Genomic DNA, 23,775 nt, shown 5'->3' on the forward strand with positions numbered 1-23,775 from the left:
AAGTTCTCGTGACAGCACCAACTTTTAAGCCAATGGTTTGTTTCTAAAATGCTTTGTGTACTCATTGAATGTTGACCTTTTTTTGGAAGCACAGATGAAAACAGCACTTGTGCTTCTAACTCCTTAACTTTCTTGCCAAGCTGCTCATCATCTCTAGCGCTGGCCCAGGAAATGGTGCTTCCCGGGGGATGCTGTTGTGCATTCTCTAATTTGTAATCACAGTTCAGCCAACTTGGGGGGAAATCAGGCAATTGCCTTTGTTTTGTTTTGAAATATTTGGCATACACTTAAAGGCAGAGAAATTACTTATTTCGGCATGTGGTCAAAAGCCTCTTTTTGCCTGTATAGGGTGGGATGTTGTGATGGGAACAAACTTCTAATATTAGTTGGTTCAGCAAGAACACCCCCCCCCCCCCACACACAACTGTACAAAGGATTATCTCTTCTTCTGAATGCCTGGAGAAAGAAAGGAAGGAGGGAAGGAAGGAAGGAATAAAGAGAAATGGAGAGAGAAAGAAAAAGAGAGAGTGAAAGAGAGAGAGAAAGAGGGAGAGAAAGAGAGACACAAGGAGGGAGGGGCAGAGAGAGAGACAGAGCAACAGAGAGTGAGAGAGACAGAGAGAGGGCGACAGAGAAAGAGAATGAGAGAAAAAGAGAAAGAGAGGGAAAGAAAGAGACAGAGAGAGACAGATACAAAGAGAAAGAGAAAAGGAGAAAAAGAGAAAGAGAGAGACTGAGAGAGAGAGACTGAAAAACAGAGACAAGGGGAGAGAGAGAGAGAGAGACAAAGAGACAGAGAAAGAGAATGAGAGAAAGAGAGAGAGAGAGAGAGAGAGAGAGAGAGAGAGAGAGAGAGAGAGAGACTGTTTATCATTAATGGCCTTATGATGAGTTGAAGTAACTGTGCAAGAGGAGAAGTTTGGCCAATCTCTTGGCTTTGGAAGCAGTTTTAACAGGCGATGATATAAGACAAGAGGGACATTCTCTCAGTCAAATTCTTGTGCATTATGACCTCCTTAAAGAAGCCTTTATTAGGGCCTTGATAGTAGATTCTGTATACAAATGAAATCTATCCTGGTGATTTTGCTTTGTTTGTTTGCACAATCGACCTGGCCACCCATGTCACAGCAGGGACTCTGAGCAGTGTACATGTTAAAACCAACAATTAGAGCAACAGTCCAAATAATAACCATCTGAGGTCGCCAAAAACAAATTCCAACTTACAATGCAAACAACATCAGCTGGCAGAACTTGCGCCCTGCCTCCCAGCCCACATGCCTGGGAGGGACAGCCAAGTTTGTGTTGCCTTGCAAAGGCCAAGGGGGCCATCTGGATCTCCAGCTTGGTCACACAGGCAGCAGGAAAAGGATGAAGTCACAACGCACGAAAGAAGAGCGAATGAGCCGAGAGGAAAGGAAGTTACGGTTATTTGGAGTTCAGATCCTGAAACAGAGAGAGAGGCAAAAGTTTTAGAGAACAACGTACAAAGCATATGGGACACTGGGAGAGTTTGCAAGAGCAGAAAATCATGGAGATTTCACAGAGATTTCACAGATTTAACAGAGTTGGAGGGGACCTTGTAGGTCATCTAGTCCAACCCCCCCTCCCCCAAGCAGGAGACCCCACTACACCATTTCTGACACATGGCAGTCCAGTGTCTTCTTGAAAGCCTCCAGGGATGAAGCTCCAACAACTTTCGAAGGCAACTTCTGTTTCATTGGTTGATTGTTCTCACTGTCAGGAAATTTCTCCTTATTTCCAGGTTGAATCTCTCCTTGTTCAGTTTCCATCCATTGTTCCTTCTCTGGCCTTCGGGGGCTTTGGAGAATAGCTTGACCCTCTCCTCTCTGTGGCAGCCCCTCAAACACTGGAAGATGCTCTCATGTCTCCCCTGGTCCTTCTCTTCACTACATCAGCCATGCCCGGTTCCTGCAACCCTTCATTGTATGTTTGAGCCTCCAGCCCCCTCATCCTCCTGGTTGCTCTTCTCTGTACTCTTTCCAGAGTCTCAACCTCTTTTTATAGAGTAGAGTAGACACACAAGGAATTTGTCTCTGGTGCAGAAGCTCTCTGTGTACATGCAGAGCAACAGAATATTACAGGTAGTCCTCAATTTACAACAGTTGATTTAGTGACTGTTCAAAGTTACAATGGCACTGAAAAAAGTGACTTATGACAGTTTTCACATTATGACTGCTGCCGCATCCCCATGATCACATGATCAAAATTCAGGCGCTTGGTAGCTGACTGGTATTTACGATGGTTGCAGTGTCCTGGGGTCCATCACCTTTTGTGACTGTCTGACAATCAAAGTCAACGGGGAGGCCAGATTCACTTAACAACCATGTTACTAACTTAACAACGGCAGTGAGACCCTATACCATTCAGACAAGTCTCTCTTAAAAGCCTCCAGTGATGAAGCACCCACAAGTTCTTGTAGCAAGCCGTTCCCCTGGTTAACTGTCGCACCTGGAATGAAGTGTCTCCTTCATTCCAGGTTGATTCTCTCCTTGATTAGTTTCCATCCATTCTTTCTTGTCCTGCCCTCTGATGCTTTGGAGAATAGGTTGACCCCTTCCTCTTCTTTGTGGCAGCCCCTCAAATACTGGAAGGCTGCTGTCATATCACATCTAATCTTTCTTTTCTCTGGACTGGCCAGACCCAAATCCTGCAGTTGTTCTTCATTCATATGGTTTAGTCTCCAGGCCTTTGATCATCTTTGTTGTTCTTGTTTTCACCCCGTTTGTTCCCTTAACTTTGAGCGTTCGTACAGTATATAGGCACTGGAGTCTTTTATGGATCTTGGGAATGTTTCTTATATCTCCTACTTTGTTTTCCATCCTTTCCATCACTCTCTACTTCACTGTATTTTCTTCTTCTTCTTCTTCTTCTTCTTCTTCTTCTTCTTCTTCTTCTTCTTCTTCTCCTTCTCCTCCTCCTCCTCCTCCTCCTCCTCCTCCTCCTCCTCCTCCTTCTCCTTCTCCTTCTCCTTCTCCTTCTTCTTCTTCTTCTTCTTCTTCCGCTTTACTCCTAGCCTCCTTATAGGATTGGTTATCTATGGTTTTTGCTTGGAATCAGGTTCTATAGGTCTTGGAGATTGCCCCCCCCCCTCAATTTTAGCTTAAAGCCCTTTTGATAAGATGATTGCAGTCGTTTTCCAAATATATTCTTTCCAGTTGTTGTGAGATGCTGTCCATCCCTTGGTAGTAGCCCTTAATGTTTTTTTTAATAAAAGAAGGAGGAGCCAACATCACTATGATACAGACGTGCGGTCTTGATGCTCTAAGACCGCAGCAGATACTTTTGCCACTGGGTGGTCCAATCGGACCTAAACCGCCCTGCAGAGACGGTAAACAGGAAGAATACGTCTTGCTGATCTCATGAACATCGCAAAGTCCCTGATTGATGCAAGAGAAGTTCTTCAAGCTGGCAGAAAAAAAATCCAGCCATTAGGCTGATGAAGTTGGGGCGGCTCCAAAACAGAAGGATACGGAAAGAGAAAGTGTTTCCAGCTGGTGAGGAATTTTTACCGTTTTAAAAGAGACTGCCTATAAAAAACTTAAAATTAATTTAAATTGGAGAACAGAAGAAATAAGCAGCGGAATTAAGTTTGGAATGGTTTTGGACAGTGGGTGATCTTACTTTTTAAATGCTATGTTCATGGATGGAATTTATGCAAGCCTTTTTAAAATGAATGAATTAAGTTTTCTTCTATTTTTTTCTTTTATTATTCTTTGTAACCTATGGACTAAAATTCTCCTCTTTCATTACTGTGGGTGTTTTTTTAACTCATTCAAGAATCAGACTTTTTTTAAAACTTGAAATACAAAAAAGATACAAAAAGAAACAAAGAAAATTGCAACAATAACACTGCTACTTGGGGGCTGGAGGTTTGTGTATTGGAAATGAAATACTTTTACTTTTCTTACTGATTATCCTGGCTTGGCACTCCAAGGTCTCACTGCTTGTTTATAGAGAGTGATAAGAAGAAAAGCATACAGATGTCCCTTTGAAGTATATCTTCAACCATAGAAAAATGAAAATAAACTTTATTGCTAGTAGCCCTTAATGTAAGTAATGCAGACCATGGTCTGTGTAGGAAGCCAAAGTTCTGTTGCCGACGCCAGTTTTTAATCCATTGGTTCATTTCTGAAATCCTTTGCTCTCTCATTGGATGTTGTCCTTTTGTCAGAAGTATAGATGAAAACACCACATGTTCTCCTACTTCTTTAACTTTCTTCCCTAGCTGTATGTAATCTCTTGTTGTTGTTTTCAGATTCATTGTTGTGTCATTGGTCCCCATGTGTAGAAGAAGAAAGGGGTAGTAATCCATGGGGTTGATTATTTTAGTAAGGTTCTCTGTTACATTTTTAAGTTTTGCTCCAGGGACACAACATACCTCCCTCGATTGACTGCCTGGTCTGCAGACTATAGTTCTCTTACCCAAACAATCGAGCCTCCTATCACCAATATTCACTTTTTCCCTCTAGGGAAGTCTGGGATACTGTTGCAGGAATGCCAAGTTGTGTCTCTACTAGTTGATAACCCGGGTATTTATTTATCCCAACCCTCCTTCTATGAATGTTGTCGCAATTTCTAGTGTTGGATTTTCCCCCTCACCAGAGGGAGCCCCCTTGTGGAGTACTATGAAGCCGTTACCATGGCAACTCCACAGCACTGTACAGTACAGTGCTGTACACTGTACAGTAGAAGTCATTTTAAGGCACAACACCCCAATCCCTGCCCAAGGGGTGTAAGGGGTATCTTACCCCCACAGTATTTGTTTCCAGAGAGTAAGTAATCTGTGTACCAAATTTGGTTGATATTTCTCGAGGTGTTCCAGAGTTATGGAACACATATACACACAAATAGCCATCTTTATATATATATAGAATATGTATAGAAGACTGAAGGCTGAGTCAACCTTAAGCCTGGTGAGACTCAAACTGCTGAATTGCAGGCAGTTGGCAGTCAGCAGAGGTAGCCTGCAGTACTGCACTCTGACCACTGAGCCACGGAGGCTCGTAGACACAGAGAACTGGAACAGACAGCAGGGACTGCATAACATGGTATACGTTTTTTAGGTGCTTGCTCAACATTTCCAGAAATTCCAGATGCGTGGGAATTCCAGTCTCTTCCCATTCAAAACAATAGCAGTAATAGCAATAGCAGTAGACTTATATACCGCTTCATAGGACTTTCAGGCCTCTCTAAGCGGTTTACAGAGAGTCAGCATATTGCCCCCAACAATCTGGGTCCTCATTTTACCCACCTCGGAAGGATGGAAGGCTGAGTCAACCCTGAGCCTGTGAGATTTGAACCGCTGACCTGCTGATCTAGCAGTAGCCTGCAGTGCTGCATTTAACCACTGCGCCACCTTGGCTCATTAACATTCAGAAAAACATTCAGAAAAATGGTGGGGTGGCTTCCTTTTTTAAGGGAGGGGGTTCTGGGATCAGGTGGGGCTCCTGTCATTGTGGTCTGTCTCTTTCCTGCAGGGCGACATCCAACAACTGCTCATCGTCTCGGACCATCAAGCCGCCTACGACTACTGTGAACACTACAGCCCAGATTGTGACACAGCCGTGCCAGATGTGCCTCACTCTCAGGACCCAAACCCTGATGAATACGTGAGTGGGGAAGGGGCTGGGAGCCTGAGGGGCAGCAAGCGGGATCTCTCCCTGCCATCCTAGCTCTAGCCCTCCCTTTGAAAGCCTACACAACAGGTTTTTTTAACTACAGGTTCTGTGGGCGTGGCTTGGTGGGCATGGTGGTTCGGAACCTGACACGTAGCAGGGGAAGGATACTGCAAAATCTCTCTTCCCTCCCCTCTCTGGGGCCAGCCAGAGGTGGTATTTGCCGGTTCCCCAAACTACTCAAAATTTCCGCTACCGGTTCTCCAGAACCTGTCAGAACCTGCTGGATTTCACTCCTGCTATACAGTAATCCTTATCCTAACCCAAACTCTAACCTTGCAATGTTCATGTCAAGTATGTATTTTTAAGCAAGGATGGGAGTGCCTGTAGTGTAAACCAAGACAGGGACTCATCTTCCTCACCCAGCAATTCCCCTAGTTCCTCGGGTGGTTTTGCTCTCAGTGCTAATTCTGAGCGACTCCATCGCACCACCAACTCCACAGTAGAAGTTCCTTGCTTTCTAACAAACAGCGGCCACAATGGTCATTATTGCTGCTGCTGTTTTTGTGAGTCTGGCCCTGTCCTGTGTAGCTTTCCCTTGGACTTCCAAAAAATCAACCCGGAGCCCTCCTAGCTCCAAAGTCTACCAACTGGGTGAGCCTCTTTGCCCACATTTGCACTTGGAGCAGAAGAAAAGAGAAGTATGAACAGTGGGTCACCTTTCCATGATTGTTTTCATCTGCATTCAAAACCAGAGAGTCCTGACTGAGGTGCTGAGATGGGTCTTGGAGATGGTTTGGGGGGAGAAAACCCCATAAGAGGAAATCTTTCCCAGAAAAGGGCTAGATGGGCATCCACTGTGAGCAGTGACGACTTCGGATTCAGAGGGATTCCATGAATAGCTAGTATAATAAAAATTACTGTGTTTTTCAGAGTATAAGACGTACCTTCCCCCCCCTAAAAGAGCGAGGAAATGTTGCTGCTTCTTATACACTGAATATAGCCATTTTTGACCTCCCAAAGCCCCACCCCTGCATCCCATTTTTTGCAAAAAATGGGCTATTTTTCGCAAAAACAGAGGCATTTTTGCCTTCCCCCAGCCCTGCCAAAGCCTGCAGAGTGCTCCTGGGGGGCTGGGGAGGACATAAACCTTTTTATCTTACTTACCTCTTCGAAATCTTTGTGTGTCTTATACACCTGTGTGACATATAGTCCAAAAAATACGGTACATTTTTGAGAAAGTTACATTTAAGAGAAGAACCAGGGGAGACATGATAGCAGTGCTCCAATATTTGAGGGGCTGCCACAGAGCGGAGTTGGGGGCCAAGCTGTTTTCCAAAGCACCCAAAGGCCAGAGAAGGAAGAATCGATGGAAACTGACCAAGAAGAGATTCAACCTGGAAATAAAGAGGAATTTCCTGACAAGGAGAACAATCATCCCATGAAACAGAGGTTGCCTTCAGATGTTGTGGGAGCTTCATCACTTGGAGGCTTTCAAGAAGAGACTGGACTGCCATCGGGCAGAAATTGTGTAGGATCTCCTGCTCAGGCGGGGGTTGGACTAGATGACCTACAAGGACCCTTCCAACTCTGTTCATCTGAAATATGCTTATTATTGGAGTTGGGCTCAAGCCAGAAGCACTCGCTTGTCTCCTGTGGGTGTAGCCGATTCCCCTTTAACCATAGCCAAGCCAGTGGCCTCCCTTCTCTAGGTCCTGTGAGGGAATTCCACAGTTTCATGGCCTCCTGTCACCATTTCAATCACTTTCCTTTCTTCACAGTACCCAGATGGGAATGAGAACCTGGAAGTTGAAGGAGAAACTTACTATTACGAATACCCCTACTATGAGGACCTCGACGAGGCAGGCAAAGCCACCCCGACCACTGCCCAACCTGTGGAAACCGATGAAGTAGCCCGGGAAGTGATTGACACCACCGAGGTAAAGGACGGCAAGAGGGTGGGGGGGGTCGACCAGGGGTCTCTGTGGGTCCGGTGGGAGGGAAGGTGCAATGGAGCCTCTAACACAGGAGTTCCCAACCAGGGGTGCTTGCACCCCCTAGAGGTGTGAGACGATATTCCAGGAGATGCAAAACCTTGGGTTTAGAAGTTTCAAAATTATAGTGTATATGTATAATTATATGCATATAATGATTTATTTTTTAAAGGGGTGTGAAAATATATCAGAAATATATATCGGAAGGGCGCGGGGTATAGAAAACTAAAGATGGAATTATATATATAAAAAGAAGAAAAGGTTGGGAACCCTCCGGTTCTAACAAATTCCAGGAACATGGAGGAGAAAACAAGAAAAGATCCCTGAGTCCACAGAAGGAAGAAAGAGGCTCAACGTCAATCTGTCTTAATTACGCTAGGTGTAGGTTGAGCTGCAAATGGTTCACCGGGCTTCCTAGATTCTGTTCCATCAAGATCTGTCTCAGAGTCCAGAGTGCTTCTGTTGCCTGAATTTGCTTGCCTCAGAGGACTTGAGGGAAAGGCCAGGGTCTCCTTCCGTGGAGCAAGCGAGGTGCTCTGGTATGTCCAGGAACAGCCCCCAATTGGGTTGGCAAAGGGATCATCTCTATTAACTTCCATTTTCCTTATGTGTGTGGATTTTATTCTACAAATTTAGGGAGGATGGCAGTTAAATAACTTCATTTAAAAGTCTTTCTTCCAAGTAGCTCAAGATACCATGGGTAGCCCATAGGAGCCTTGGAAAAGAAGAAACCAACTATATATATATATATAGGGCAAATACCCTCATTCATCATGAAATCTCCAGAACCGTAGAGCCTACAAACTTGAAATTTGGCACATAGGTTCCTCTTGGCTTCTAGGTGCTTGCTAAGAAAGGATTTTTTTGAAATGACCATCAGATCATTAGTAATTCTTATAATTAACATGCTCTGATGCTAAGTAGTTCTACTCCCCCTCCCCACCTGAAAAGAACTCTGTTCCAACTGCCAGTTGCCTCACATTCCATTACTTCAGTTCAAACTGGCAGACTTTCCACTCCTTCACTCAGGAACGGTCTGGGGCTCCTTACAGTACTAAACGTTGGTACCTCACCCAAGTGTCTATGCCTTCCACCTGTGGAACAGCTTCCGGACTCAAGGCAGCAGGAGCGATATTCCCTTATGTCTTTCAACCACCGACCACCACTGAGCCAACGGATTGTGAACAGAATTTCTCCTGCATAGCCTGATCACATTGTTTTGTTGCAAAGCACAATATCTATCTGGTATTTAATATTTCTCTGGATGAAGGGAGTTTGCAGCTTACAAAAGCTTATATCTTTTAATAAAACGTGTTAACTGGAAAAGGTGCTGCAGACTCCTTAATTTTTGGCTTCTGTGGATTATTACGGCTCTCTCCTCCACTGTTCCCTTTGGCCTCACAACACAGATAGATGTCCAGTCAAGTGGCAAGTTTTCTCCTCTGAGTCTAATCTTCCATCTCCTAGGAGGGATGGTTTGAGTAAGGAGGAAGCCAAGAAGGAAAGAGGAGGAAGATCCAAAGTTCCCAGATTAATATTTTTCCAGTAATGTTGCTGTAGGTAATGAGCAGAAGGAATAACTTTGAAAAATAGGAGAAAGAGCTGTGACCAAGGCAGTAGTCTGAGAAGAAATCTGAGTCCAGGGCTGAACCATAATCCAAAAACCATTCCAGACAAAGAACGGGGGAAGGGGGAAGCACAGTAAGACTTTCAGGACTGGTGTTGTTGCTTCAGGGGTGGGTTCTGGCTGGCTATACTGCCAGTTCACTCGTGCGCACGCTTTGTGCGTGCTGGATGCGTGCTCTGTGTGCATGCACAGTTCAATTAAAATTGTTCTTGCATGTGCACAACTCAAAAACAAAATGGCGGCAGCGAAGGCAGCGATCGGGGAACCGGTTTGGGGGCGTGGCAGGCCTGGGTCACTACTGGTTCCAGTGCTGGTTCCAGTGACCCAGGCCGCCATGCCACTACCAGTTTGGCCAAATCCGTCCGAACCCATTTCTGTTTCTTCAAGGTGGACCAGAGTAGGAAATCAAGTCATGAATGCTAGTCCTACTTTTATTACGAGGTTACCGTAGTGCAGTGTTTCCCAAACTTTTGACATATGTGTACCCCTTCTATAATTTTTGTAACGCTGAGTACCCCTCATAAAAAACATATGCTTTAATAAAAATCAAAATATTTTTTTTTTTTTTTTTTTGGTACATACGCAAAATAAACGAAAGTTATATTATAAAGAACATCTATTTGATTCAATGAGAAGGATGAAATTGTTTATGTTGAGACGACAGATCATCATAATTTGGTTCCCTGTACAATGTACGATGGCCCCAGTTCCCATGTAAAAACTGCGATACGCGCCTATTTCTTTCCTTGTTCTGTGGGTGCAGCTAAGCACGGTGCAGTGGATATTCCCACGTGATCCCCACCAAACTCTGGTGCAATGCGTACCCCCACCAAACTCTTCCCGTACCCCTGGGGGTACGTGTACCACACTTTGGGAAACACTGCCATAGTGGATCGTAACGTCTGCCCCTCTAGACTGTCCTGGGCAGAGTTTGTGGCAGCCCACCCACGTCTCGTCTCCTCTTTCAAACAGAGTCCCACCCCTCTGCCCACCCCGCCACTGGTGGTGGAGAAGATCCCGGAGGAGGTCCCCAAGGCAGAGGATGAACTGCTGATCGATGAGTACGAGTACGGGACCATGACGGAGGAGTACTATACGCCCCTCCCCTACGAAGATCTCAACTACGAAGACCTTGACAACCTTGACAAGCTCCCAGAAGGAGGCACTGGGGCAGAAGTGCCCACCAGCGCAGTCCTCGCCTACAATGAAACGGAGGTCAGTGGCTTTGCTTCTTCTAGAGGAGGCCGTTGGCTCACGGGCGAAGCGCATGGAACAAGCACAGGGGGCCGTTAGAAAGCCAGACAAAGAGCTTTGAGCAAAAAGCCACTTGGGACTCTAGCACGGGGTGTCAAACTCGATGTCATTGAGGGCCACATCAGGGTTGTGTTTGACCTCAGGGGGCCTAGGTGGGTGTGACCAGCTTGACATCACTCATTTCCGGGGCACCTGTGGTGGCTAAGTGCTAAGGCAGGACTCAGAGCCTCCCTCACTCTCATTATAATCCCCTTCCTTCCTTCCTTCCTTCCTTCCTTCCTTCCTTCCTTCCTTCCTTCCTTCCTTCCTTAGTTTTCCTTCCTTCCTTCCTTCCTTCCTTCCTTCCTTCCTTCCTTCCTTCCTTCCTTCCTTAGTTTTCCTTCCTTGCTCTCTTCCCATCTTTCCTTCTTTGCCTTCCCTCTTTCCTTTTCTACTTTCCTGTCCCTTCTTGCATGCTCCAAATGCAAAAGGGGAAAACATTTTTCCTTTCGTTTCATTTTTGTTTTGCTAACCCTCTGCCAGCAAAAATGGAGGGTGTGTCTGTGTGTGTGTGTGTGTGTCTGCACATCCTCCCACCCGAGCTCTGTTTTTGCTGGCAGGGGGCTGCAGGAGGCCATTGCGGCCCAAAATGGAGCCTGAGAAGGCCCCATGTGGCCCTCTTGAGCTCCGTTTTCACTGGCAGAGACACTGCAGGCTGGTCCGTTGCTGCTTCCAGGGCAGCCCCGTGGGCCGGATTCAGCCTGCGGGCCTTGAGTTTGACACCCCTGGTCTAGCAGGTGAAGTGAGACCTCCCTCCAAGGACAGAGATATGGTTGACTCCATCCTAGGAAAAGGGCAATGACAAACCCTTTTTGATGCCATGCAAGGTTGGTCCCCAGCAGTCTAGATCGACTCAAAGGAAAACACTCAAAATGCGGTGGAGCATCCTAAACAAATGGTTGGATTTTGAGTTTGGCTGGGATCATTTGATGATTTTTTTTTGGGTGGGGGGGTTCTGACTTTGATCGCATTAGTTACCCTGTGGTAAAATAGGCGGCCAATAAATTTAAGAAAAAAAATGAATTAGTTTGAATAGGTCGCTCTTGAGCAGCCATAATCAAATCTTCATTTTTTAAAACATTCCAGTTGTAAATCATTGCCAGAATTTTATCTTTTATTACTACTACTATCATTGCACAGTCAGCCAGATGTTTAGACTGGGCTTGGCATTTTTGTCTACCTATCGAGTTCTTACCAAGGACCTGGGATGGCAGATCGAAATGTTTGATGCTGTTACAGATATTGTCGCAGGATGGAAGCTGCTCCAAGTAAAGCTGCCTTTTGCAATTGACTGGTGGCAAATTTGTCAATGCCGATGGTGTTCAAGTGATGCTCCAGGTGTTTTGGGTTTGCTCCCAAGGCTCCTCTTACTATTGGTACTACCCTTGCTTGCCTTTGCCATAGTCGTTCTATTTCTATTTGTAGGTATTTGTGTTTTGTATCTTCTCCAGTTCTTTCTCTTTTATTCTGCTGTGTCCAGGCACTGCCACATCTTATCGACAACGTTAAGTTATGTGGCAGGTGCCTGTCTGTCTGGATTCTGAAGTTCCAGAGCAATTTAACTTCTTTATTTTCTATGAGTCCCACTAGTTCTTCCTTAGAGGCAAATGGTATTTCTTGCAGATCTTCCAAGCACCATTGTTGCTACTTTTTTTCATGCCACTGCTTGCAGTCAGTTTGTGGGATTTTCTTGCAACAGCTTATAGGGGGCACTTACTGTCTGTTGCTGTCTTCTCAAGTCTGGTTTTGTGTACATTTGTCCTTAAGGTTTGGTCTTGTGCAGCCAGAATTAGTCCCTCGGTCTTTCTTCAACTTCCCTGCTCTTAGCCATTGCCAGGTCTCGCTATTATCTCCTTTCTCTGCTACTTTTTTTTAATGTACTGGCCATGTAGTGCTTTGTCTTCCCATGCCTCCATTCTTTTCTTTATTTGGTCTTTCTTGTAGGGCAGTTTGGTCTTTCCAGTAGCCAGTAAGCCTTCCTGGCATACTAACTTCAGTGCATCTTCTTCATTTTCCTTCAGATAGTCTTCCAAAACAATTTCTTCTTCTTCTTCAACCATCTGATGTACTTGCAACATCCTACGCCCACCTATTTGCCTTGGTAGGTAGAGTCAGCCAAAGTCACTGTGAGGATGAGGGGCATGTGTCAGGGTTCCAAATAACATCCAAAATTAAATCAGAGTCCAAGGCAACGTATTACTCAAAGATCCAATTTATGAAGAGAGCCATGTTGGCACATCTGGGAAAACCCAAATCCGAAAGCTTCCCATTTTCCCCACCCAGTTGAAAGTTCAAGATCTTGCCCCCACACCCACAGATCCATCCCATGGTCCAATCTCCCACTGCCATGCTGGCAGCTTCCACCCATCCAGTTCCGGTCAGGTGCAGAGGTGCAGAGACAAAGGATGACCTTGGCAATCTAAAAGGAATTTTATTTTGGTTACATCACATCCTACTCCTTGCTATTCCCCTCTCATTTCCCAACTATAGAAACAGCATAGTAGATAGAAATGTGGGAGGCCAAAGATCCCAAAAGGAACCGGCTGCAGGCCTGACAGCATGATTCACTGTCATTATTTTTCTGGTCTTCCTATCCATCACTTTTAGTTCTTTGTGAGTCCAGTCCACTATTCCCGCTGGGTATCTAATGACTGGACGTGCCCAAGTGTTGATTACCTTGCTAGTATTTCCTCCATTGAGGTTGGACTTTAAGATCTTCTTCACTCTCTTGATGTATTCACTTCTAACAATTTTCTTGACTTCAGTGTGATTGATGATGTCAGCTTGAAGGATACGCAGGTATTTGTGTAATCATCTTCATCCAGACTCTTAATGTTATTTTTGTGAGGCATCTTGCTTCCTTCAGTTCTTACTATTTTTCCTTATTTGATAGTGAGTGTGGCACATTTGTCCAATCCAAACTCCACTGCAATATCTTGGCTATGTATACGGACAGTGTTGAGCAGTGATTCTGTTTCAGATGGTCTTATTCCATACAGCTTCAGATCACCCCTATAAAGGAGGGGGGGATAGTCTGGCAGATGTTTTTGATGTTAGGCCTGAGTTGCTCAGTGTTGTTGACAGAGGAAAGAATGCAATGACAAATTGTGGTGATAGTGAATCTCCTTGAAATATTCCTCTCTTGATATTAACTTCTCCCAGTCCCTCTCCTCTGACCTGCAACTGTGTCTTCCATTGTGCCATCAATCTTGGCACAAAGCTTTTGGTATTTCTATTGATTCCTGTTATTTCTAGGCAGAGAGTCAAGTGCCTCTTTGAAGGCTATCCATGAGGTTGGTCTTCCTTCTCTTGCAAGTTTTCCAAAATCATTTTGTCAATTAGGAGTTGATCTTTTGCTCCTTTGCTGTTGGGGTCGTTTCTTTTCTGCTCAAGTGGAAAGAGATCGTTTTCAACTAGATGCTGTTGGACTGCCTCAGCTACCACACCGGTTAGCCATTTGAAAGTTGTTGGTAAGCCTGTAGTTGCTTACTGTGCTGCTTTTGCTGGATCTTTAATTATCAGGTAGGTTCTGCCAGATGTTAGCCATTCTTTACTTTCACCGCCTTATAGTATGTTGTTAACTGCCTGGCAATGAGTTGGTATAGACCAGTTAGATGTTTCAACCAAAAACCATGCAGTTCATCTTCACCTGATGCAGACCAATTCTTGATCTTCCTTGCTCTTTTCTCTACCATTTCTCTGTTATTACTAGTTCTTTCATTGCAACTTCTTTTTTTATTCTTATCCATCTCTTTTAACCAAGCTGCGTCCTTGTTGTATTTCTTTGGGTTGTCCCACAGCTGCACCCAGAACTCCAGTGTTTCTTCCTTGTCAGGTACTGACTGATTCACAGCAGTTTCTCCATTGAGGGATTGGCAGAAACCTTCCTCATTGGATTGAAATTGGAAGTTCTGCCTATAATTAGCAAATTTGGCTTTGTATCTGATAATCCTCTTGGCTATAGCTGTTATTTGCTGCTTTATTCATTTCCAGTGTGAGGCAGCAGCCAAAAAAGTTAATACAATCCTTGTTGTATAAACAGAGGCACAGAATCAAAATCACGTGAAGTGTTAGTCCTGCTAGCCTTAGTCACCACATTACAAAAAAGATGTTGAGACTTTGGTAAAAGAGAAGAGAAAGGAAGATGATCAAAGGCCCGGGGACTAAAACATATGAAAAAAGACTGCAGGATTTGGGTTTGGCCAGTCTAGAGAAAAGAAGAATTAGGGGTGACATGATAGCAGGATTCCAGTATTTGAGGGGCTGCCACAAAGAAGAGGAAGGGGTCAAATTATTCTCCAAAGCACCAGAGAGCAGGGCAAGAAACAATGGATGGAAACTAATCAAGAAGAGAAGCAACAGCTTGCCTTCAGGAATTGTGGGCACTCCATCACTGGAGGTTTTTAAGAAGAGACTGGACAACCATTTATCCACGATGGTATAGGTTCTCCTGCGTGAGCAGGGGCCTGGACTAGAAGACCCCCAAGGTCCCCTCCAGCTCTATTCTGATTCCGATTCAGTGCTTCCTTGATCTTCCTTGTTTCTAAGTGGCATTTCTTGATTAGGTATTCTTTGGTCTTCAGCTTCTTTTCTTTCATGTGTTCTAGTTTGCTTGCATCGGATCTCAACTTTCTGGTCTTATTTTCCACTCTAATCTTCCATTTTTCTGATGTGTCGTTTGGTTCCCCCCCTCCTCTTCTCCGTTGATTTTGCATCCCAGTATTTCAGTTATAACTGTAGTTATCTTGCTTTGTTTCGTGCAGTGAGTTGGTGCTTATACTTGATATTGCAGTATTTGCATCTTTTAATCTTGTGCTAGTTGCAAGCTTCAATGCGGGCAGCCTTATTCCGATATTTGTGTGCTGTTCTAGACCCTCAGTTATGCTTTGTTTCAATTCTTTTACTTCTTTAGTTAGAGGGCTTTGTTCTTCCCGAGGCAGAGTAGTGGGTGCCTAGTTTCCAAATGAAAACGATGGTATATCTCTTCTGGATTTCTCTACTACCAACTCCCCCTGGTTTGCCTCTATATTCTGACAAGGCTTTAATTTCTTTGCCCTGGATGAACCTTTGAAGTCCTTCCAATTCTGCTTCTGGGAATACTTTATTTCAATTATAGATCGATCTTGATCTGCTAGCCTCTGTTCTGTTATTTTTGATTCTGGATGCTGTTCTTTCCAGAACTGGCACATTTGTTTCAAATATTCTTGTTGGACTTGATCTGTAATAATAGATCATTTCTTTGTTTTCAATTACTGTACATCTATGACGGGTAAGCACCTTATCTGCCAGTATTTCTGCAGCTGCCGGCCCCGGTTGCTCAGTCAACAATCCTGAATCCTTAGCCTATTTTTCACACTATTGCTATTGCTATTAATTGCATGGTCAGCCAGAAGTTCAGACGGGGTTTGGCACTTTTGTCTATCTATCACGTTTTTACCCAGGATCTGGGATAAGCGTATCCGGATGTTTGATGCTGTTACAGATATTGTCACAGGAGGGAAGTTGGTCGAGGTCAAGCAGCCTTCTGCAATTGACTGATGGCAAATTTGTCAATGCCAATGGTGTTCAAGTGGTGCTCCAGGTGTTTTGGGATTGCTCCCAAGGTGCCTCTTACTATTGGTATCACTCTTGCTTGCCTTTGCCATCATCATTCTATTTCTATTTGTAGGTCTTTGTATTTTGTTATCATCATCATCATCCTTCATTAAACATGAAACTCAGTCAACTGAACATTTAAAAATGTATCACAAATACCACTGACTGGCACTGATGGGTTGCTGCCAGCATCCTAGGTATCAACCAAGTATCTTCTTAAAATATAAGATGTTCTGAGTTGTGCAGTTTTTTGCAGTTCCACTGGTGTTATTGCAGGAAGCTGCAATTTGTTGATGTATCTTATAAAATTCTTGGACACGGTACCAAGTGCCCCAATGACACTGGGTATCACTGTTACACACTTCATCCATAGTCGTTTTGATGGCCAGGTCGCAATATTTCATGATTTTTTCTAGTTCTTTTTTTCTTCGACTCTGGCGTCTCCTAGTAGTTTGAGTTTGAGTTTGAGTTTATTAACATTTATAGGCCGCCCTTTTCCCTGAGGGGACTCAGGGCGGCTCACATAAAATCAGGAAGGGGAATACAAACAATGACGTAGATACACATAAGTAAAAATAATAGACAACATTCATTCATCATTCGGGAGGGGCGGCTATCTTTGTCCCCAGGCCTGACGGGCTAGCCAGGTCTTAAGGGCTATGCGGAAGGCCTGGATGGTGGTGAGAGTACGAATCTCCACGGGGAGCTCGTTCCAAAGGGTCGGAGCTACTACTGAAAAGGCCCTCCTCCTTGTAGTTGCCAGCCGGCACTGGCTGGCAGATGGAATTCGGAGGAGGCCCAATCTATGAGATCTAATTGGTCGCAGGGAGGTAATTAGCAGAAGGCGGTCTCTCAAGTACGCAGATCCACTACCATGAAGGGCTTTATGGGTGACTAATAGCACCTTGAAGCGCACCCAGAGATCGACAGGTAGCCAGCGCAGCTCGCGGAGGATAGGTGTTATGTGGGTGAACCGAGGTGCACCCACAATCACTCGCGCGGCCGCGTTCTGGACTAGCTGAAGTCGCCGGATGCTCTTCAAGGGCAGCCCCATGTAGAGCACATTGCAGTATTCCAGCCTAGAGGTCACAAGGGCCCGAGTGACTGTTGTGAGAGCCTCCCGATTCAGGTAGGGTCGCAACTGGCGCACCAGGCGAACCTGGGCAAATGCCCCCCTGGTCACAGCCGTCAGGTGGTGGTCAAAGGATAGCTGTGAATCCAGGAGGACTCCCAAGTTGCGAACCCTCTCTGAGGGGTGTAAAATTTGACCCCCCAGCCTGAGTGATGGAATATTGGTCGAATCTTTGGGAGGGAAGCACAACAGCCACTCGGTCTTTTCTGGGTTGAGTACAAGCTTGTTAGCCCTCATCCAGTCCATAACGGCCTCAAGGCCTCGGTTCATCACATCTGCCGCTTCATTGAGTTGGCACGGGGCGGACAGATACAACTGGGTATCGTCCGCATATTGATGGTATCTTATCCCGTGCCTGCGGATGATCTCTCCCAGCGGTTTCATGTAGATGTTGAATAGTAGGGGGGATAAGACCGAACCCTGAGGCACCCCATATGTTAGGGGCCTAGGGGTCGATCTCTGCCCCCCCACTAACACCGACTGCGACCTGTCCGAGAGGTAGGAGGAGAACCACCGCAACACGGTGCCTCCCACTCCCACCTCCCGCAGTCGTCGCAGAAGGATACCATGGTCGATGGTATCGAAAGCCGCTGAGAGGTCAAGGAGAACCAGGATGGAGGGATGTCCTCCATCTCTGGCTCTCCAAAGATCATCGGTCAATGCGACCAAAGCGGTTTCTGTGCTGTAACCGGGTCTGAAGCCTGACTGGAAGGGGTCAAGATAGCTTGCTTCCTCCAAGGACCGCTGGAGCTGGAAGGCCACCACCTTCTCAACAACCTTCCCAAGAAAGGGAAGGTTGGAGACTGGGCGATAGTTATTAAGAACAGCTGGATCCAGAGATGGCTTCTTCAGGAGGGGTCTCACCACCGCCGCTTTTAACGTGGCGGGGAAGTTCCCCTCCCGAAGAGAGGCGGTAACAACCGCCTGGATCCAGCCTCGTGTCACCTCACTGCTGTTAGTAACCAGCCATGAGGGACACGGGTCCAATACACAGCTGGAGGCACTTACAGCCCTCATGGCCTTGTCCACATCCCCGGGGGCAACATCCTGAAACTCAACCCAGAGGTGGTCTACTTCATCCTCTTGTGCCTCGGCTGGAACTGCAGAGATAGAGTCCAAGTCCGACCGAAACCGAGCAATTTTGTCCGCTAAGAATTGGGCATAATCCTCAGCTCTGCCCTGCAAGGGTTCCCCCGCTTCCCTCTTATTTAGTAGGGAGCGGGTTATCCTAAACAGGGCGGCTGGGCGGGACTCAGCGGACGCAACCAAGGTGGCTATATAAGATCTTTTCGCTGCCCTAAGTGCCCTGGTGTATTCCTTGGTGCTGGTGGTTACCATTGCTCGGTTCGATTCGGACTTATCGGACCTCCATTGGTGCTCTAGGCATCTCCTCCGGCGCTTCATCTCCCGGAGTTCCTCGGTGAACCAAGGAGGTCTCCGGGATCCGCCGCCTCGGAGGGGCCGTAGTGGCGCAATCCAGTCGAGGGCCTCCGATGCTGCCGAGTGCCAAGCAGCAACCAGAGTCTCTACCGGACTGTGGGCGAGAGTATCAGGAATGACCCCAAGCTCCGTCTGGAACCTTAACGGCTCCATAAGTCGCCTGGGGCGGAACCACATGGTCGGTTCCTCCTCCCTACAGTGGGGGTTTGGTCTCCGGAAGTCAAGCCTCAGTAGGCAGTGGTCTGACCACGACAGGGGTATGATGTCGTTACCCCTCAGACCAAGATCACAAATCCACTGCTCCGAGAGGAATACGAGGTCGAGCATGTGACCCGCTGAATGGGTTGGGCCCCGGATTACTTGGGTCAAGCCCATGGCTGTCATGGAAGCCATGAACTCCTGCGCCCCATCAGAGTTTTCACCGAGCGATGGCAAATTAAAGTCCCCCAGGACCATCAACCTAGGGAACTCAATTGCCAGCTCGGCTACCGACTCGAGGAGCGAGGGGAGGGCTGCTGCAACGCTGTTGGGAGGCAGGTACGTTAACAGCAGACCCACTTGACCCTTGAGGTCCAGCTTTATCAGCAGAGACTCACACCCGACAAGCTCCGGAGCAGGGACCCTACGAGGAGCTAACGACTCCCGGATAACAATGGCCACACCCCCACCCCTTCCCTGGGCTCTCGGCTGGTGCAGCACCTGAAATCCTTCTGGGCACAACTCTACAAGGGGGACTCCTCCCTCTGGGCCCAGCCAGGTTTCAGTAATACATGCCAGGTCTGCCCTCTCGTCTAAAATTAAGTCCCGGACGAGAGGAGCTTTATGTACCACAGACCTGGCATTTAGCGACAGCAGCCTGAGTCAAGGGTCCTGACTACTTGCGCCATCTGGTCTCGGAGTGGGACTCATAGGGCCGGAAGGAGGGATCTCTGTAATGTAGCGAACCCTCCTTCCCCGGTAATGGCCTGCCCTAAAGTCCCCGCCATATCTGCCCCTCCCTGTTACGACCGTAATACTCCGACCCTCTCCCGTGTCTCTGGTCCCCTCAACCACCCCCATGGCCCCCGCATCTCCCGGCAGGTCCTCCGAATCATACATACCCATGCACTCTCCCAAACAGTCCCCACGTAAGAGTTAAAACACAGAAAATTACAACAATATAATAGTAAAAAGTAGTAGAGCGATATCAACAAATTGTATGCTTTGGTTTTCGACAACTGTGTTGTTGTTGTTGTTGTTGTCATTATTATTATTATACAATTGTATCACAGCGGCCAGTTGTTTCGCCGGATTTGGCATTGGTTACTAGTCGGGCCCCACCCAGGGGCCTAGGACGTTGTAACGTATTTTTGTAATATGCGTGCAGATCCAAGCAGTGCGGCTTTTTGCATTTGACTGATGGTGATTTTGTCAATTTTTAACTGTTTTAAATGTAATTCCAGTGCTTTTGGAGTAGCACCCAGTGTGCCAATTACCACTGGAATTACCACTGCTGGTTTGTGCCATAGTCATTGAATTTCAATTTTTAAGTCCTAGTATTTTGCGATTTTTTTCATGTTCCTTCTCGGCGACCCTGCTATCACCTGGTATTGCGATGTCTATGATTGTGACCTTATTTTTCTCAACCAGTGTGATGTCTGGTGTATTATGCGCCAGTATAAGATCTTGACCATCTGATTTTCGGTGACTTTTTCAGGCTGATGTTCCCACCAGTTTGTTGCTGTTTTAATATTATAATTTTTCACAAATTCCAATGGATCATTTGTGCTACTGAATTGTGCCGCAATTTATAATCAGTCTGCATTATTATTATTATTATTATTATTATTATTATTATTATTATTATTATTTGGTTAATCTTTGGTGAGATTCACAGCCTTTGGGGCTGGTTGGTAGCTCAACAGCTCGAGTCCTAACCAAGGACCTAGGAACCGTTAAGGTAACGTCGGAGGATATAAGCTGTTCCAAGTAGGGTGGTTTTTTGTATTATTATTATTATTATTATTATTATCATCATCATCATCATCATTATTATTATCATTATTATTATTATTATTATCATCATCATCATCTCAGAGCACAGGAAGAGTAAGTGAAGGTGGAGAAGATCCTGACAAAGATTTCTCCGTCACTGAGTATGGAGAGGGATATTATGACGGCTACTTCGACAGGACGGACTCACCTGACATTGGACCTGGAATGCCGGCTAACCAGGATACCATTTATGAAGGGGTGAGGAAGGCCTTTGTCTCTGTCTGAGAGTGAGGCTCAGATCCTGAGCACATGCAACCCACATCACGGTTGGGCCAGAGCTGATGGGGCCACATCAGGGCTGGGTTTCAACCGGTTCGCACCGGTCCCTGCGATCCGGTTGGTCGCCGAACCCGGAAGTAAGTAACTTCCGGGAACGGCGAAGCCCCCCCCCCCGCGCCCGCGCACGCCCGCACACCCGCGCCCGCTCCTTACCCGGTTTTTTTGAATTTCGCGCTTTCCACGCATGCGCAGAACGCCTGCGTGATCCTCCAGGAGCAGCTGGAGCATCGCGCAGACGCTAATACGCATGCACGCACCGCGTGCGTGCACACGCGCGCCGCGTGCGTGCGCGAGGACGCCGCCGGCCTCGTTCCAACCGATCCGGTTGGAACGGGGCGAGAAACCCACCCCTGGGCCACATGCTGAGAATTCTGGCCATTGCCTGCAAAAACATAGGGTTACGTTTCCAGGTTAAAGAGAAGGTTTCAGTGAATCCCAAGTGAAGCTGACATAACCTCTCCAGGATAGGAGGCTAACCACAGTTTCTTTCTGCCAATTTCAATGCATTCTTGCCATTTGTGTGCAATTGTAACAGACTCCAAAGAAGCAACCAGTGAATTCTTGTTCACTGATTGAGCCTCTCGAAAGTGTGCAGAGAAAAGCAACAAAGATGATGAGGGGTTGGAGGCTCAAACATACGATGAATGGTTGCAGGAACTGGGCATGGCTAGTCTAGGGAAGAGAAGGACCAGGGGAGACATGATAGCAGTCTTCCAATATCTATGGGGTTGCCACAAAGAAGAGGGAGTGAAACTATTCTCCAAAGCAAGAAGCAACGGGTGGAAACTAATCAAGGAGAAAAGCAATTTAGAACTAAGGAGAAATTTCCTGACAGTGAGAACAATTAACCAGTGGAACAACTTACCTCCAGAAATTGTGAATGCCCCAACACTGGAAATTTTTAAGAAGAATTTGGATAGTCATTTGTCTGAAATAGTATAGGGCTGTGATGGTGAACCTATGGCACGCATGCACTTGTGGTGTTGCCTGTTCCTCTTCTAGGTGTCTGGCGTGCATGCGTGTGTGATGATCAGCTGGCCTTCATGCATGAGGCAGTGCCGGAAACTGGAAGAGCTGGTCTTCCGTTTTCCGGCGTGAGCATGTGCAGTGGCCTGTTGATCGTCACATGTGCAAGGGCGCCAGTTACCGGAAGAGTAGCTGCCCGGCACGCATGTATGCTCCGGAAACCAGAAGTTTATTTTCCAATGCGTGCATGCCCCTTAGGCAACTTCTGTTCCAGGTTGTGACCCAGATGAGCATGCATACACTCAGTGCTGAAAAGATTCACCATCACTGGTATAGGGTTTCCTGCCTAAGCCGGAGGTTGGACTAGAAGATCTCCAAGGTCTCTCTCAATTCTGTTATTCTAATCTCATTGACTGGGGAGGTCTATATTTGTGCATATAACTGGATAGACCCCAATAGACAATGGAAGATGAAATCCCAATACTTGGAATTTCATTCATTTAAATTTGTCAAACAAAAATGAGAACAAGAACTTTCCTTGAAAATGCAGAGCAAATTCCAAGTTCAGGTTTGCAGTTGCAATTTGCCTTGATACTAAAATTAACAGGGAGCCTTTGGGTCACAGTAAGAGAACTGCCAGAGTTTGGGTGGGATGCATTCAGGGTGGTGAGGTGAGTCTCTCATGAAAGAAACTGTCCCAAGAGGGTTGCAAATTGAACAGTGCATTCACCAAGCATCAAAAATCAATCAGCCTGCAAAGGTAAAGAGCTGGTGCTTTGCATTTATTTCTGGGTTTTGTATTCCTGCTCACATTTTAAAAATCCCACACGGCTGACTTGCTTTCTCTTCCTCTGGTGCAGATCGGTGGACCTCGAGGTGAAAAGGGGCAGAAGGGGGAGCCGGCGATCATTGAGCCAGTAAGTGTCTTTGCTTTGCAGGTAAAGGTGTGTGTGCTGTTGAACCTCATAGTTGAGGCCTCCATGTTTCCCGTGGGAATTTTTATTTAATTGACAGTGAATTCCTCTCCAGCAAAGTCTTTCCTCCCCCACAATCTTTCAAGATAATTCACAATTACCAACCTTGATCGGGCTTGGAGAGGAGCCAGGCTGATATCTTTCAGATGCAGCAATACTTGGCAAGAATGCAGGAATGAACTAATTGTCTCCTGCAAACTCCACTCCCCTTTTCTCCTCTTTCTTTCCCTACGGGAGTGGGCCACTCACAGTCCACCTGTGGCCTTACTCCCGAGTCAGCCCTTGTTCCTTAGCTGTTCCCTTTGTCTGGCAACTCTGCGCATGCGCACACTGGGAACAGGCTCCAGCTGTTCTTCTGCCCCACTGATGTCCGACTCTTGAGAAGACGCACAATATAGGCGTCAGTAGCACCACAGGATGACTGAGCACCACAGAGCCTTGTTCCAGGCCAGCAGCAGAGAGCCTGGAGCTTGGCCTGGTGTCTCTCAGTGACGTTTCATCTCCAGGCTCTTTCAGGGAGAGAAAGCCCCCCCCCCCCCGGTCATTGAACCAACACAAGCATAAAACGCGCTGTCCCCATTGACGATCCCTGCCCTGCCTCAAGCATGGCCCCCTCAGAAGGCCTCGTCCTTATTTGTGTGGAGCCCAGAGGACAGGGATTGCGGGGGTCTCCTGCGTGGGCTCACCCTGCTCCCCATTCAATGTCATCATCCAGTGGAAGGCATCTGCCCCTTAACTGCCCTCTGCCAATAGTTCCTTCGCTTTTGCCCAGGTGCTGTGTGTGAGTTGGTACTGTATCAGTTGG

General features: G+C 46.5%; 1 protein-coding gene across 2 annotated transcripts in view; it reads left to right on the forward strand.

The window, feature by feature from the left end:
- COL5A1 (collagen type V alpha 1 chain) overlaps positions 1–23,775 on the forward strand; it is a 251,115-nt gene that overhangs the window by 100,990 nt on the left and 126,350 nt on the right. For both annotated transcript variants that reach the window (XM_032232562.1, XM_032232563.1), the window contains exons 5-9: positions 5,499–5,630; positions 7,418–7,576; positions 10,230–10,472; positions 20,794–20,949; positions 22,857–22,913. In XM_032232562.1, coding sequence (XP_032088453.1) covers positions 5,499–5,630; positions 7,418–7,576; positions 10,230–10,472; positions 20,794–20,949; positions 22,857–22,913 — 747 coding nt within the window. The remainder of the gene's footprint in view (positions 1–5,498; positions 5,631–7,417; positions 7,577–10,229; positions 10,473–20,793; positions 20,950–22,856; positions 22,914–23,775) is intronic.

Source organism: Thamnophis elegans, chromosome 16, assembly GCF_009769535.1.
Source record: "Thamnophis elegans isolate rThaEle1 chromosome 16, rThaEle1.pri, whole genome shotgun sequence".
NCBI classification, from domain to species: domain Eukaryota; kingdom Metazoa; phylum Chordata; class Lepidosauria; order Squamata; family Colubridae; genus Thamnophis; species Thamnophis elegans.